Genomic DNA, 17,341 nt, shown 5'->3' with positions numbered 1-17,341 from the left:
AGGCTACTGTACGTATTAGGAGGGCTTGGTTATCTCTCTGTCTGGGGTCAGCAGGCTACTGTACGTATTTGGAGGGCTTGGTTATCTCTCTGTCTGGGCTCAGCAGACTACTGTACGTATTAGGAGGGCTTGGTTATCTCTCTGTCTGGGCTCAGCAGGCTACTGTACGTATTAGGAGGGCTTGGTTATCTCTCTGTCTGGGCTCAGCAGGCTACTGTACGTATTAGGAGGGCTTGGTTATCTCTCTGTCTGGGCTCAGCAGGCTACTGTACGTATTAGGAGGGCTTGGTTATCTCTCTGTCTGGGGTCAGCAGGCTACTGTACGTATTAGGAGGGCTTGGTTATCTCTCTGTCTGGGGTCAGCAGGCTACTGTACGTATTAGGAGGGCTTGGTTATCTCTCTGTCTGGGGTCAGCAGGCTACTGTACGTATTAGGAGGGCTTGGTTATCTCTCTGTCTGGGGTCAGCAGGCTACTGTACGTATTAGGAGGGCTTGGTCATCTCTCTGTCTGGGGTCAGCAGGCTACTGTACGTATTAGGAGGGCTTGGTTATCTCTCTGTCTGGGCTCAGCAGGCTACTGTACGTATTAGGAGGGCTTGGTTATCTCTCTGTCTGGGGTTAGCAGGCTACTGTACGTATTAGGAGGGCTTGGTTATCTCTCTGTCTGGGCTCAGCAGACTACTGTACGTATTAGGAGGGCTTGGTTATCTCTCTGTCTGGGCTCAGCAGGCTACTGTACGTATTAGGAGGGCTTGGTTATCTCTCTGTCTGGGGTCAGCAGGCTACTGTACGTATTAGGAGGGCTTGGTCATCTCTCTGTCTGGGGTCAGCAGGCTACTGTACGTATTAGGAGGGCTTGGTCATCTCTCTGTCTGGGGTCAGCAGGCTACTGTACGTATTAGGAGAGCTTGGTTATCTCTCTGTCTGGGCTCAGCAGGCTACTCTACGTATTAGGAGGGCTTGGTTATCTCTCTGTCTGGGGTCAGCAGGCTACTGTACGTATTTGGAGGGCTTGGTTATCTCTCTGTCTGGGCTCAGCAGACTACTGTACGTATTAGGAGGGCATGGTTATCTCTCTGTCTGGGCTCAGCAGGCTACTGTACGTATTAGGAGGGCTTGGTTATCTCTCTGTCTGGGCTCAGCAGGCTACTGTACGTATTAGGAGGGCTTGGTTATCTCTCTGTCTGGGCTCAGCAGGCTACTGTACGTATTAGGAGGGCTTGGTTATCTCTCTGTCTGGGGTCAGCAGGCTACTGTACGTATTAGGAGGGCTTGGTTATCTCTCTGTCTGGGGTCAGCAGGCTACTGTACGTATTAGGAGGGCTTGGTTATCTCTCTGTCTGGGGTCAGCAGGCTACTGTACGTATTAGGAGGGCTTGGTTATCTCTCTGTCTGGGGTCAGCAGGCTACTGTACGTATTAGGAGGGCTTGGTCATCTCTCTGTCTGGGGTCAGCAGGCTACTGTACGTATTAGGAGGGCTTGGTTATCTCTCTGTCTGGGGTCAGCAGGCTACTGTACGTATTAGGAGGGCTTGGTCATCTCTCTGTCTGGGGTCAGCAGGCTACTGTACGTATTAGGAGGGCTTGGTCATCTCTCTGTCTGGGGTCAGCAGGCTACTGTACGTATTAGGAGGGCTTGGTCATCTCTCTGTCTGGGGTCAGCAGGCTACTGTACATATTAGGAGGGCTTGGTTATCTCTCTGTCTGGGGTCAGCAGGCTACTGTACGTATTAGGAGGGCTTGGTTATCTCTCTATCTGGGCTCAGCAGGCTACTCTACGTATTAGGAGGGCTTGGTTATCTCTCTGTCTGGGGTCAGCAGGCTACTGTATGTATTTGGAGGGCTTGGTTATCTCTCTGTCTGGGCTCAGCAGACTACTGTACGTATTAGGAGGGCTTGGTTATCTCTCTGTCTGGGCTCAGCAGGCTACTGTACGTATTAGGAGGGCTTGGTTATCTCTCTGTCTGGGCTCAGCAGGCTACTGTACGTATTAGGAGGGCTTGGTTATCTCTCTGTCTGGGCTCAGCAGGCTACTGTACGTATTAGGAGGGCTTGGTTATCTCTCTGTCTGGGGTCAGCAGGCTACTGTACGTATTAGGAGGGCTTGGTTATCTCTCTGTCTGGGGTCAGCAGGCTACTGTACGTATTAGGAGGGCTTGGTTATCTCTCTGTCTGGGGTCAGCAGGCTACTGTACGTATTAGGATGGCTTGGTTATCTCTCTGTCTGGGGTCAGCAGGCTACTGTACGTATTAGGAGGGCTTGGTCATCTCTCTGTCTGGGGTCAGCAGGCTACTGTACGTATTAGGAGGGCTTGGTTATCTCTCTGTCTGGGCTCAGCAGGCTACTGTACGTATTAGGAGGGCTTGGTCATCTCTCTGTCTGGGCTCAGCAGGCTACTGTATGTATTAGGAGGGCTTGGTTATCTCTCTGTCTGGGCTCAGCAGGCTACTGTACGTATTAGGAGGGCTTGGTTATCTCTCTGTCTGGGGTCAGCAGGCTACTGTACGTATTAGGAGGGCTTGGTTATCTCTCTGTCTGGGCTCAGCAGGCTACTGTACGTATTAGGAGGGCTCTACTCCATCTTAATTCTCAGCCAAGGCTTTCTTTGTTACCCTCTGATAGCTCACTGGTTGTGTTTAAACTTGACACTTACATGCGACTTCTGCTATCAGAATACAAAGATCGCATTGAAAAGATGGGCATAAAAGTCGCTTTGTGGTCTGATTGTGTTCAGATCTGGTTGACCACTTCAGGAGGTGGTCAGGGATGCATTGTGTGCAGATTTCAACTCAGTCTGGATGCAATCAGGCTACAGAAAGAACATACAGATGTCATCAGCACTCCTCCCACAAGTCTCCAGAAAACCTGTGTGTTGGGACCGTATCATACAGCCTTACAATCCATAGTCCAGTCATAGGTACCCTGGTGAGGTCCATAGTGCAGTCATAGGTACCCTGGTGAGGTCCATAGTCCAGTCATAGGTACCCTGGTGAGGTCCATAGTGCAGTCATAGGTACCCTGGTGAGGTCCATAGTGCAGTCATAGGTCTGGTGAGGTCCATAGTCCAGTCATAGGTACCCTGGTGAGGTCCATAGTGCAGTCATAGGTACCCTGGTGAGGTCCATAGTCCAGTCATAGGTACCCTGGTGAGGTCCATAGTCCAGTCATAGGTACCCTGGTGAGGTCCATAGTCCAGTCATAGGTACCCTGGTGAGGTCCATAGGGCAGTCATAGGTACCCTGGTGAGGTCCATAGTGCAGTCATAGGTACCCTGGTGAGGTCCATAGGGCAGTCATAGGTACCCTGGTGAGGTCCATAGTGCAGTCATAGGTACCCTGGTGAGGTCCATAGGGCAGTCATAGGTACCCTGGTGAGGTCCATAGGGCAGTCATAGGTACCCTGGTGAGGTCCATAGTGCAGTCATAGGTCTGGTGAGGTCCATAGTGCAGTCATAGGTACCCTGGTGAGGTCCATAGTCCAGTCATATGTACCCTGGTGAGGTCCATAGTGCAGTCATAGGTCTGGTGAGGTCCATAGTGCAGTCATAGGTACCCTGGTGAGGTCCATAGTGCAGTCATAGGTACCCTGGTGAGGTCCATAGTCCAGTCATAGGTACCCTGGTGAGGTCCATAGTCCAGTCATAGGTACCCTGGTGAGGTCCATAGTCCAGTCATAGGTACCCTGGTGAGGTCCATAGGGCAGTCATAGGTACCCTGGTGAGGTCCATAGGGCAGTCATAGGTACTCTGGTGAGGTCCATAGTCCAGTCATAGGTACCCTGGTGAGGTCCATAGGGCAGTCATAGGTACCCTGGTGAGGTCCATAGTGCAGTCATAGGTTCAATTGGTCTGGTGAGAAGAGGGGAGAGTCTGAGTATGCAGGCCATGGAAGAACTGGGACATTTTCAGCTTCAAGGAATTGTGTACAGATTCTTGCGACATGGGGCCGTGCATTATCATGCTGAAACATGAGGTGATGGCGGCGGATGAATGGCACGACAATGGGCCTCAGGATCTCCTCACGTTATCTCTGTGCATTCAAATTGCCATCGTTGTCTGTAGCTTATGCCTGCCCATACCATAACCTCACCGCCACCATGGGGCACTCTGTTCACAATGTTGACATCAGCAAACCGTTCGCCCACACGTCTGCCATCTTCCCGGTACAGTTGAAACCAGGATTCATCCCTGAAGAGCACACTTCTCCAGCATGCCAGTGGCCATCAAAGGTGAGCATTTGCCCAATGAAGTCAGTTACGATGCCAAACTGCAGTCAGGTCAAGACCCTGGTGAGGACGACGAGCACGCAGATGAGCTTCCCTGAGACGCTTTCTGACAGTTTGTGAAGAAATTTTTCAGCATGCACCCTCACTCAAAACTTAAGACATCTGTGGCATTGTGTTGTGTGACAAAACATTTTAGAGTGGCCGTTTATTGTCCCCAGCACAAGGTGCACCTGTGTAATGATCATGCTGTTTAATCAGCTTCTTGATATGCCACGCCTGTCAGGTGGATGGATTATCTTGGTAAAGGAGAAATGCTCACTAACAGGGATGTAAACAAATTTGTGCACAACATTTTAGAGAAATAAGCTTTTTGTGCATATGGAACATTTCGGGGATATTTTATTTCAGCTCATGAAACATGGGCCCAACACTTTACATGTTGCGTTCATATTTTTGTTCAGTGTATATCAATATTTGCGCATAAAGGAGTTTCCACCGCCATTTCTCGCATAATGAATTTTTCCCCCACAAAAAAATCAAATTTCCAAGGAGCAAATGATCTGTCTGCAATAATAAATTTGTACTGAAACTTCCTAACAGACACTAACAGTACTCAAATGGCAACCTATTCCCCAGACCAGAACTAAAAGTAGTGCATTTATATTTATATATATATATATGGTATAGACTACCATTTGGGACAGGCCCATAGTCTACCAGAATAAGGGGACCTCTAACCATTTAACTTTTACTTAAAATAAACATATACAATTTTTTGCCTGTAAATATAAGTTTATAACAAGTAAATATACAGTTGAAGTCGGAAGTTTACATATACTTAGGTTGGAGTCATTAAAACTCGTTTTTTTTTTTTTCTTCACACATTTCTTGTTAACAAACTATAGTTTTGGCAAGTCGGTTAGGACATCTACTTTGCATGACACAAGTACATTTTCCAACAATTGTTTACAGACAGATTATTTCACTTATAATTCACTGTATCACAATTCCAGTGGGTCAGAAGTTTACATACACTAAGTTGACTGTGCCTTTAAACAGCTTGGAAAATTCCAGAAAATTATGTCATGGCTTTAGAAGCTTCTGATAGGCTAATTGACATAATTTGAGTCAATTGGAGGTGTACCTGTGGATGTATTTCAAGGCCTACCTTCAAACTCAGTGCCTCTTTGCTTGACATCATGGGAAAATCAAAATAAATCAGCCAAGACCTCAGAAGAAAAATTGTAGACCTCCACAAGTCTTGTTCATCCTTGGGAGCAATTTCCAAATGCCTGAAGGTTCCACGTTCATCTGTACAAACAATAGTACGCAAGTATAAACACCATGGGACCACGCAGCCGTCATACCGCTCAGGAAGGAGACGCGTTCTGTCTCCTAGAGATGAACGTACTTTGGTGCGAAAAGTGCAAACCAATCCCAGAACAACAGCAAAGGACCTTGTGAAGATGCTGAAGGAAACCGGTACAAAAGTATCTATATCCACAGTAAAAGGAGTCCTATATCGACATAACCTGAAAAGTCGCTCAGCAAGGAAGAAGCCACTGCTCCAAAACCGCCATAACAAAGCCAGACTACGGTTTGCAACTGCACATGGGGACAAAGATCGTACTTTTTGGAGAAATGTCCTCTGGTCTGATGAAACAAAAATAGAACTGTTTGGCAATAATGACCATCGTTATGTTGGTTATGCAAGCCGAAGAACACCATCCCAACCGTGAAGCACGGGGGTGGCAGCATCATGCTATGGGGGTGCTTTGCTGCAGGAGGGACTGGTGCACTTCACAAAATAGATGGCATCATGAGGAAGGAAAATTATGTGGATATATTGAAGCAACATCTCAAGACATCAGTCAGGAAGTTAAAGTTTGGTCGCAAATGGGTCTTCCAAATCGACAATGACCCCAAGCATACTTCCAAAGTTGTGGCAAAATGGCTTAAGGACAACAAAGTCAAGGTATTGGAGTGGCCATCACAAAGCCCTGACCTCAATCCTATAGAAAATATGTGGGCAGAACTGAAAAAGCGTGTGCGAGCAAGGAAGCCTACAAACCTGACTCAGTTACACCAGCTCTGTCAGGAGGAATGGGCCAAAATTCACCAAACCTATTGTGGGAAGCTTGTGGAAGGCTACCCGAAACGTTTGACCCAAGTTAAAGAATTTAAAGGCAATGCTACCAAATACTAATTGAGTGTATGTAAACTTCTGACCCACTGGGAATGTGATGAAAGAAATAAAAGCTGAAATAAATCATTCTCTCTACTATTATTCTGACATTTCACAATCTTAAAATAAAGTTGTGATCCTAACTGACCTAAAACAGGGCATTTTTACTAGGATTAAATGTCGGGAAGTGTGAAAAACTGAGTTGAAATGTATTTGGGTAAGATGTATGTGAACTTCCGACTTCAACTGTAGGTTCATATAGAAATTGTTTGATGGTGCTTTTGACTTTTATTTGTAACTCTCCTGTGTTTCTCCAGTGTAAAGACTTCTTCAGGGCCGGGCGGGGGATTTATGAAGACCTGTGTCGCAGACTGCCACTTTACTCCTCAGACTTCACAGATGGTAGGCTGGGCCAAACTCCTTTGATAATCAGTTTTTTCTGTCAACACCTCAGTGGTGCGTCTCTCACTGCATTATTCTCTGATTTTCAATTATTATATTTTATATATATATATACCTGTCAAAAGTTTGGACACCTACTCATTCAAGGGTTTTTCTTTATTTTTACTATTTTCTACATTGTAGAATAATAGTGAAGACATCAAAACTATGAAATAACACATATGGAATCATGTAGTAACCAAAAAAGTGTTAAACAAATCAAAATATATTTTATATTTGAGATTCTTCAAATAGCCACCCTTTGCCTTGATGACAGCTTTGCACACGCTTGGCATTCTCTCAACCAGCTTCACCTGGAATACTTTTCCAACAGTCTTGAAGGAGTTCCCACATATGATGAGCACTTGTTGGCTGCTTTTCCTTCACTCTGCCGTCCGACTCATCCCAAACCATCTCAATTGGGTTGAGGTCGGGGGATTGTGGAGGCCAGGTCATCTGCTGCAGCACTCCATCACTCTCCTTCTTGATAAAATAGCCCTTACACAGCCTGGAGGTGTGTTGGGTCATTGTCCTGTTGAAAAACAAATGATAGTCCCACTAAGCCCAAACCAGATGGGATGGCGAATCGCTGCAGAATGCTGTTGTAGCCATGCTGGTTAAGTGTGCCTTGAATTCAAAATAAATCACAGACAGTGTCACCAGCAAAGCAACCCCACACCATCACACCTACTCCTCCATGCTTTACGGTGGGAAATACACATGCGGAGATCATCCGTTCACCTACACTGCGTCTCACAAAGACACAGCGGTTGGAACCAAAAATCTCCAATTTGGACTCCAGACCAAAGGACATATTTCCACCGGTCTAATGTCCATTGCTCGTGTTTCTTGGCCCAAGCAGGTCTCTTCTTATTATTGGTGTCCTTTAGTAGTGGTTTCTTTGCAGCAAGTCGACCATGAAGGACTGATTCACGCAGTCTCCTCTGAACAGTTGATGTTGAGATGTGTCTGTTACTTGAACTCTGAAGCATTTATTTGGGTTGCAATTTCTGAGGCTGGTAACTCTAATGAACTTATCCTCTGCAGCAACGGTAACTCTGGGTCTTCCATGGTTTTTGCGACTGCACTTGAAGAAAATTTTAGAGTTCTTGAAATGTTCCATGTTGACTGACCTTCATGTCTTAAAGTAATGATGGACTGTCATTTCTCTTTGCTTATTTGAGCTGTTCTTGCCATAATATGGACTTGGTATTTTACCAAATAGTGCAATCTTCTATATACCCCCTCTACCTTGTCACAACACAACTGATTGGCTCTAACGCATTAAGAAGGAATTCCACAAATTAACTTTTAGGAAGGCACACCTGTTAATTGAAATGCATTCCAGGTGACTACCTCATGAAGCTGGTTGAGAGAATGCCAAGAGTGTGCAAAGCTGTCATCAAGGCAAAGGGTGGCTATTTGAAGAATCTCAGATATAAAATATATTTTGATTTGTTTAACACTTTTTTGGTTAATACGTGATTCCATATGTGTTACTTCATAGTTTTGATGTCTTCACTATTATTCTAAAATGTAGAAAATAGTAAAAATAAAGAAAAAGCAGCTAGGTGTGTCCAAACCTTTGACCCGTAGTGTGTATATACTGTATATTAACTCCATTCTAGATAGAACAACAGTATGTTACTGTGTGTTTTCCTAATCAGGGTAATTGAAGCAAGTAAGTATATTGAGTTTTTGAGTTGACACCTAGCCTCCTCCTCCTCCCTCTCCTCTCCTCCTCCTGCTCCTCCTCCTCCTCCTTCTCTTCCTCCCTCTCCTCCCTCTCCTCCTCCTCCTCCTCCTCCTCCCTCTCCTCTCCTCCTCTCCTTCTCTCCTCTCCTCCTCCTCCCTCCCTCTCCTCCTCTCCTTCTCTACTCTCCTCTCCTCCTCCTCCTCCCTCTCCTCTCCTCCTCCTCCTATCCTTCTCTCCTCTCCTCCTCCTCCTCCTCCTGCTCCTCCCTCTCCTCCTCCCTCTCCTCCTCCTCCTCCTCCTCCCTCTCCTCTCCTCCTCCTATCCTTCTCTACTCTCCTCTCCTCCTCCGCCTCCCCCCTCCCTCTCCTCTCCTCCTCCTCCTCCTCCTCCTCCGCTCCTCCTCCTCCTCCTATCCTTCTCTACTCTCCTCTCCTCCTCCTCCTCCTCCGCTCCTCCTCCTCCTCCTATCCTTCTCTACTCTCCTCTCCTCCTCCTCCTCCTCCTCTCTGCCTCCTCCTCCTCCTCCCTCTCCTCTTCTCCTCCTCCTCCTCCTCTCTGCCTCCTCCTCCTCCTCCCTCTCCTCTACTCTCCTCCTCCTCCTCCTCCTATCCTTCTCCCCTCTCCTCCTCCGCCTCCTCCTCCCTCCCCTCTCCTCCTCCTCCTCCTCCTCCCTCTCCTCTCCTCCTCCTCCTCTTATCCTCCTCCCTCTCCTCTCCTCTCCTCCTCTCCGCCTCCTCCTCCTCTCCGCCTCCTCCTCCTCTCTTCTCCTCCTCCTCCTCCTCCTCTCCTCCTCCGCCTCCTCCTCCCTCTCCTCTCCTCCTCCTCCTCCTTCTTCTCCTCCTTCTCTACTCTCCTCTCCTCCTCCTCCCTCTCCCCTCCTCCTCCTCCCTCTCCTCTCCTCCTCCTCCTCTCCTCCTCCTCTACTCTCCTCTCCGCCTCCTCTCTGCCTCCTCCTCCTCCCCTCCTCCTCCTCTCCGCCTCCTCCTCCTCCCCTCCTCTCCGCCTCCTCCTCCTCTCCTCCTCCTCTCCGCCTCCTCTCCGCCTCCTCCTCCTCCCCTCCTCCTCTCCTCCTCTCCACCTCCTCCTCCCTCTCTCCCCAGGTATAGTAGGCAGTAATAAGACTGTACTGAAGTACATGACAACAACTATCTTCCTGTACATTGCTATCCTCCTCCCTGCCATCGCTTTCGGCTCACTCAACGATGAGAGAACACGGGGAGAGATTGGTATACACGGCCACGGACTCGGACACACGCAAACACACACGTTATGTGGCTGAGCGATAAGGAGAAACTAAAATTGATTTTTGTGTATTTCCGTTTGCAGAATATTTAGATGAAGCTTTATTTTTTAAATAGATTATTTTTCTATTTAGATTTTTTGTTGTTATTCTGTCTCTCACTGTTCAAATAAACCTACCATTAAAATTATAGACTGATCATGTCTTTGTCAGTGGGCAAACGTACAAAATCAGCAGGGGATCAAATACTTTTTATTTTTCCCTCACTGTATGTATGTGTGTATATATACAGTGTATATGTATGTATGTACAGTGGGGAGAACAAGTATTTGATACACTGCCGATTTTGCAGGTTTTCCTACTTACAAAGCATGTAGAGGTCTGTAATTTTTTATCATAGGTACACTTCAACTGTGAGACGGAATCTAAAACAAAAATCCAGAAAATCACATTGTATGATTTTTAAGTAATTAATTTGCATTTTATTGCATGACATAAGTATTTGATACATCAGAAAAGCAGAACTTAATATTTGGTACAGAAACCTTTCTTTGCAATTACAGAGCTCATACGTTTTCTGTAGGTCTTGACCAGGTTTGCACACACTTTTGGCCCACTCCTCCATACAGACCTTCTCCAGATCCTTCAGGTTTCGGGGCTGTCGCTGGGCAATACGGACTTTCAGCTCCCTCCAAAGATTTTCTATTGGTTTCAGGTCTGGAGACTGGCTAGGCCACTCCAGGACCTTGAGATGCTTCTTACGGAGCCACTCCTTAGTTGCCCTGGCTGTGTGTTTCGGGTCGTTGTCATGCTGGAAGACCCAGTCACGACCCATCTTCAATGCTCTTACTGAGGGAAGGAGGTTGTTGGCCAAGATCTCGCGATACATGGCCCCATCCATCCTCCCCTCAATATGGTGCAGTCGTCCTGTCCCCTTTGCAGAAAAGCATCCCCAAAGAATGATGTTTCCACCTCCATGCTTCACGGTTGGGATGGTGTTCTTGGGGTTGTACTCATCCTTCTTCTTCCTCCAAACACGGCGAGTGGAGTTTAGACCAAAAAGCTCTATTTTTGTCTCATCAGACCACATGACCTTCTCCCATTCCTCCTCTGGATCATCCAGATGGTCATTGGCAAACTTCAGACGGGACATGCGCTGGCTTGAGCAGGGGGACCTTGCGTGCGCTGCAGGATTTTAATCCATGACGGCGTAGTGTGTTACTAATGGTTTTCTTTGAGACTGTGGTCCCAGCTCTCTTCAGGTCATTGACCAGGTCCTGCCGTGTAGTTCTGGGCTGATCCCTCACCTTCCTCATGATCATTGATGCCCCACGAGGTGAGATCTTGCATGGAGCCCCAGACCGAGGGTGATTGACCGTCATCTTGAACTTCTTCAATTTTCTAATAATTGCGCCAACAGTTGTTGCCTTCTCACCAAGCTGCTTGCCTATTGTCCTGTAGCCCATCCCAGCCTTGTGCAGGTCTACAATTTTATCCCTGATGTCCTTACACAGCTCTCTGGTCTTGGCCATTGTGGAGAGGTTGGAGTCTGTTTGATTGAGTGTGTGGACAGGTTTCTTTTATACAGGTAACGAGTTCAAGCAGGTGCAGTTAATACAGGTAATGAGTGGAGAACAGGCGGACTTCTTAAAGAAAAACTAACAGGTCTGTGAGAGCCGGAATTCTTACTGGTTGGTAGGTGATCAAATACTTATGTCATGCAATAAAATGCAAATTAATTACTTAAAAATCATACAATGTGATTTTCTGGATTTTTGTTTTAGATTCCGTCTCTCACAGTTGAAGTGTACCTATGATATAAATTACAGACCTCTACATGCTTTGTAAGTAGGAAAACCTGCAAAATACTTGTTCTCCCCACTGTATGTATGTATGTATGTATGTATGTATGTATGTATGTATATATACAGTGTGTATGTACAGTTGAAGTCGGAAGTTTACGTACACCTTAGCCAAATACATTTTAACTCCGTTTTTCACAATTCCTGACATTTAATCCTAGTAAAATACCCTGTCTTATGTCAGTTAGGATCACCACTTTATTCTAAGAATGTGAAATGTCAGAATAATAGTAGAGAGAATGATTTATTTCAGCTTTTATTTCTTTCATCACATTCCCAGTGGGTCAGAAGTTTACATACACTCAATTAGTATTTGGTAGCATTGCCTTTAAATTGTTTAACTTACATCAAACATTTCAGGTAGCCTTCCACAAGCTTCCCACAATAGGTTTGGTGAATTTTGGCCCATTCCACCTTACAGAGCTGGTGTAACTGAGTCAGGATTGTAGGCCTCCTTGCTCGCACATGCTTTTTCAGTTCTGCCAACAAATTTTCTATAGAATTGAGGTCAGGGTTTTGTGATGGCCACTCCAATACCTTGACTTTGTTGTCCTTAAGCCATTTTGCCACAACTTTGGAAGTATGCTTGGGGTCATTGTCGATTTGGAAGACCCATTTGCGACCAAGCTTTAACTTTCTGACTGATGTCTTGAGATGTTGCTTCAATATATCCACATAATTTTCCTTCCTCATGATGCCATCTATTTTGTGAAGTGCACCAGTCCCTCCTGCAGCAAAGCACCCCCACAGCATGATGCTGCCACCTCCGTGCTTCACGGTTTGGATGGTGTTCTTCGGCTTGTAAGCAGCCCCCTTTTTCCTCCAAACATAACGACGGTCATTATTGCCAAACAGTTCTATTTTTGTTTCATCAGACCAGAGGACATTTCTCCAAAAAGTACGATCTTTGTCCCCATGTGCAGTTGCAAACCGTAGTCTGGCTTTTTTATGGCGGTTTTGGAGCAGTGGCTTCTTCCTTACTGAGCGACTTTTCAGGTTATTTCGATATAGGACTCCTTTTACTGTGGATATAGATACTTTGTACCTGTTTCCTCCAGCATCTTCACAAGGTCCTTTGCTGTTGTTCTGGGATTGATTTGCACTTTTCGCACCAAAGTTCATTCATCTCTAGGAGACAGAACGCGTCTCCTTCCTCCTCCTTCCTGAGCGGTATGACGGCTGCGTGGTCCCATGGTGTTTATACTTGCGTACTATTGTTTGTACAGATGAATGTGGTACCATCAGGTGTTTGGAAATTGATCCCAAGGATGAACCAGACTTGTGGAGGTCTACAATTTCTTTTCTGAGGTCTTGGCTGATATCTTTTGATTTTCCCATGATGTCAAGCAAAGAGGCACTGAGTTTGAAGGTAGGCCTTGAAATACATCCACAGGTACACCTTCAATTGACTCAAATGATGTCAATTAGCCTATCAGAAGCTTCTAAAGCCATGACATAATTTTCTGGAATTTTCCAAGCTGTTTAAAGGCACAGTCAACTTAGTGTATGTAAACTTCTGACCCAATGGAATTGTGATACAGTGAATTATAAGTGAAATAATCTGTCTGTAAACAATTGTTGGAAAAATGACTTGTGTCATGCACAAAGTAGATGTCCTAACTGACTTGCCAATACTATAGTTTGTTAACAAGAAATTTGTGGAGTGGTTGAAAAACGAGTTTTAATGACTCCAACCTCAGTGTATGTAAACTTCCGACTTCAACTGCATGTATGTGTATATAAAATGTATATATACAGTATGTAACTCCTGAGTGGCGCAGTGGTCTAAGGCACTGCATCGCAGTGCTAACTGTGCAACTAGATCCTGGTTCGAATCCAGGCTCTGTCGTAGCCGGCCGCGACCGGGAGACCCATGGGGCGGCGCACAATTGGCCCAGCGTCGTCCAGGGTAGGGGAGGGAATGGCCGGCAGGGATGTAGCTCAGTTGATAGAGCATGGCGTTTGCAACGCCAGGGTTGTGGGTTCGATTCCCAGGGGGGGCCAGTATAAAAAAAAAATATATATATATATATACACTGCTCAAAAAAATTAAGGGAACACTAAAATAACACATCCTAGATCTGAATGAATTAAATAATCTTATTAAATACTTTTTTCTTTTTTCTTTCTCATAGTTGAATGTGCTGACAACAAAATCACACAAAAATTATCAATGGAAATCAAATGTATCAACCCATGGAGGTCTGGATTTGGAGTCACCCTCAAAATTAAAGTGGAAAACCACACTACAGGCTTATCCAACATTGATGTAATGTCCTTAAAACAAGTCAAAATGAGGCTCAGTAGTGTGTGTGGCCTCCACGTGCCTGTATGACCTCCCTACGCCTGGGCATGCTCCTGATGAGGTGGCGGATGGTCTCCTGAGGGATCTCCTCCCAGACCTGGACTAAAGCATCCGCCAACTCCTGGACAGTCTGTGGTGCAATGTGGCGTTGGTGGATGGAGCGAGACATGATGTCCCAGATGTGCTCAATTGGATTCAGGTCTGGAGAACGGGCGGTCCATAGCATCAATGCCTTCCTCTTGCAGGAACTGCTGACACACTCCAGCCACATGAGGTCTAGCATTGTCTTGCATTAGGAGGAACCCAGGGCCAACCGCACCAGCATATGGTCTCACAAGGGGTCTGAGGATCTCATCTCGGTACCTAATGGCAGTCAGGCTACCTCTGGCGAGCACATGGAGGGCTGTGCGGCCCCGCAAAGAAATGCCACACCACACCATGACTGACCCACCGCCAAACCGGTCATGCTGGAGGATGTTGCAGGCAGCAGAACGTTCTCCACGGCGTCTCCAGACTCTGTCACGTCTGTCACATGTGCTCAGTGTGAACCTGCTTTCATCTGTGAAGAGCACAGGGCGCCAGTGGCGAATTTGCCAATCTTGGTGTTCTCTGGTAAATGCCAAACGTCCTGCACGGTGTTGGGCTGTAAGCACAACCCCCACCTGTGGACGTCGGGCCCTCATACCACCCTCATGGAGTCTGTTTCTGACCGTTTGAGCAGACACATGCACATTTGTGGCCTGCTGGAGGTCATTTTGCAGGGCTCTGGCAGTGCTCCTCCTGCTCCTCCTTGCACAAAGGCGGAGGTAGCGGTCCTGCTGCTGGGTTGTTGCCCTCCTACGGCCTCCTCCACGTCTCCTGATGTACTGGCCTGTCTCCTGGTAGCACCTCCATGCTCTGGACACTACGCTGACAGACACAGCAAACCTTCTTGCCACAGCTCGCATTGATGTGCCATCCTGGATGAGCAGCACTACCTGAGCCACTTGTGTGGGTTGTAGACTCCGTCTCATGCTACCACTAGAGTGAAAGCACCGCCAGCATTCAAAAGTGACCAAAACATCAGCCAGGAAGCATAGGAACTGAGAAGTGGTCTGTGGTCACCACCTGCAAAACCAGTCCTTTATTGGGGGGTGTCTTGCTAATTGCCTATAATTTCCACCTGTTGTCTATTCCATTTGCACAACAGCATGTGAAATGTATTGTCAATCAGTGTTGCTTCCTAAGTGGACAGTTTGATTTCACAGAAGTGTGATTGACTTGGAGTTACATTGTGTTGTTTAAGTGTTCCCTTTATTTTTTTGAGCAGTGTATATATATATATATATGTATTCTCTAACTGTAAGTCGCTCTGGATAAGAGCGTCTGCTAAATTACAAAAATGTAAATGTAATGTATATTATTTTACTGCTCTAGGGATATAATTATTGTTTGGATAACCTTATTTACTGTTATGTATTGATTTTCACTTTACATTTTTTCACTCTTTATGCGATTCACAATGCAAAGAACACCAGAAGAAGAATGATCATTTAATTACCACAGTGAATTATTGTACCGTTTGTTTTTTGTGTCAATTAATCCCATAAGGGATGGGTTGCCAATTTGGCGATTTGACACAAAAAAATAAAATAAACATTAATTAATTCAATTCAATTATTTAATTAATTAATTCACACAAACACACACACACACCTGACTCTGTATGTGTCTTTTCAGATGTCCAGAAGACCATTATCGGCCAAAGTATAGGAGGAATAATCTATTCTCTTTTCGCTGGGTCACCGTTGGTCATCCCTTTGACCACGGCTCCACTGGCCATCTTCATCAGTGGTAGGTCTCTCTCCTCTTCTTCATCAGTGGTAGGTCTCTCTCCTCTTCATCAGCGGTAGGTCTCTCTCTCGTCTTCATCAGTGGTAGGTCTCTCTCCTCTTCTTCATCAGCGGTAGGTCGCTCTCCTCTTCATCAGCGGTAGGTCTCTCTCCTCTTCATCAGCGGTAGGTCTCTCTCTCCTCTTCATCAGTGGTAGGTCTCTCTCTCCTCTTCATCAGCGGTAGGTCTCTCTCCTCTTCATCAGCGGTAGGTCTCTCTCTCCTCTTCATCAGCGGTAGGTCTCTCTCTCCTCTTCTTCATCAGTTGTAGGTCTCTCTCCTCTTCTTCATCAGCGGTAGGTCTCTCTCTCCTCTTCTTCATCAGCGGTAGGTCTCTCTCTCCTCTTCATCAGTGGTAGGTCGCTCTCCTCTTCATCAGTGGTAGGTCTCTCTCTCCTCTTCTTCATCAGCAGTAGGTCTCTCTCTCCTCTTCATCAGCGGTAGGTCTCTCTCTCCTCTTCTTCATCAGCGGTAGGTCTCTCTCTCCTCTTCATCAGTGGTAGGTCTCTCTCTCCTCTTCTTCATCAGTGGTAGGTCTCTCTCTCCTCTTGTTCATCAGCGGTAGGTCTCTCTCCTCCTCTTCATCAGCGGTAGGTCTCTCTCTCCTCTTCTTCATCAGCGGTAGGTCTCTCTCCTCTTCTTCATCATAATGAATAATTAATTAACTAATTTAGTTACTGTAGCACTTTTCCAATTGCTCAAAGCGCTTTACATAGTAAGGGGGAAACTGGCTTCTTCCACCACCAATGTGTAGGTATATTGTGGTAGGTCTTTCTCCTCTTCTTCATCAGTGTTAGGTCTCTTTCTGAGCCTTATATCCTGTATATATGTCTCTGTCTGCCCTGTACTTCTCCGTCTGCCCTCTATCTCTCTGTCTGCCCTCTACCTCTCTGTCTGCCCTCTACCTCTCTGTCTGCCCTCTACCTCTCTGTCTGCCCTCTACCTCTCTGTCTGCCCTGTACGTCTCTGTCTGCCCTCTACCTAGCCGTCTACCCTCTCTGTCTGCCCTCTACCTAGTTGTCTGCCCTCCGTCTGCCCTCTACCTCTCTGTCTGCCCCTCTCTGTCTGCCCTCTACCTCTCTGTCTGCCCTCTACCTAGCCGTCTACCCTCTCTGTCTGCCCTCTACCTAGTTGTCTGCCCTCCGTCTGCCCTCTACCTCTCTGTCTGCCCTCCGTCTGCCCTCTACCTCTCTGTCTGCCCCTCTCTGTCTGCCCTCTACCTCTCTGTCTGCCCTCCACCTCGCTGTCTGCCCTCCACCTCGCTGTCTGCCCTCCACCTCTCCATCTGCCCTCCACCTCTCCGTCTGCCCTCCACCTCTCCGTCTGCCCTCCACCTCTCCATCTGCCCTCCACCCTGCTGTCTGCCCTCCACCTCTCCGTCTGCCCTCCACCTCTCCGTCTGCCCTCCACCTCTCCGTCTGCCCTCCACCTCTCCATCTGCCCTCCACCTCTCCGTCTGCCCTCCACCCCGCTGTCTGCCCTCCACCTCTCCATCTGTCCTCCACCCCGCTGTCT

At 46.8% G+C, this 17,341-nt stretch overlaps 1 protein-coding gene across 1 annotated transcript in view; it reads left to right on the top strand.

The window, feature by feature from the left end:
• Positions 1–17,341, top strand: part of slc4a11 (solute carrier family 4 member 11) — a 94,375-nt gene that overhangs the window by 32,899 nt on the left and 44,135 nt on the right. The window contains exons 5-7 of the mRNA XM_041870129.2: positions 6,729–6,813; positions 9,649–9,774; positions 15,675–15,788. Of these exons, the coding sequence (XP_041726063.2) occupies positions 6,729–6,813; positions 9,649–9,774; positions 15,675–15,788 (325 nt within the window). The remainder of the gene's footprint in view (positions 1–6,728; positions 6,814–9,648; positions 9,775–15,674; positions 15,789–17,341) is intronic.

The sequence above is a fragment of the Coregonus clupeaformis genome, chromosome 25, assembly GCF_020615455.1.
Source record: "Coregonus clupeaformis isolate EN_2021a chromosome 25, ASM2061545v1, whole genome shotgun sequence".
Lineage (NCBI taxonomy): Eukaryota > Metazoa > Chordata > Actinopteri > Salmoniformes > Salmonidae > Coregonus > Coregonus clupeaformis.
Note: the sequence above shows the minus strand (reverse complement) of the source record. Positions and strands in the feature narration are given on the sequence as shown.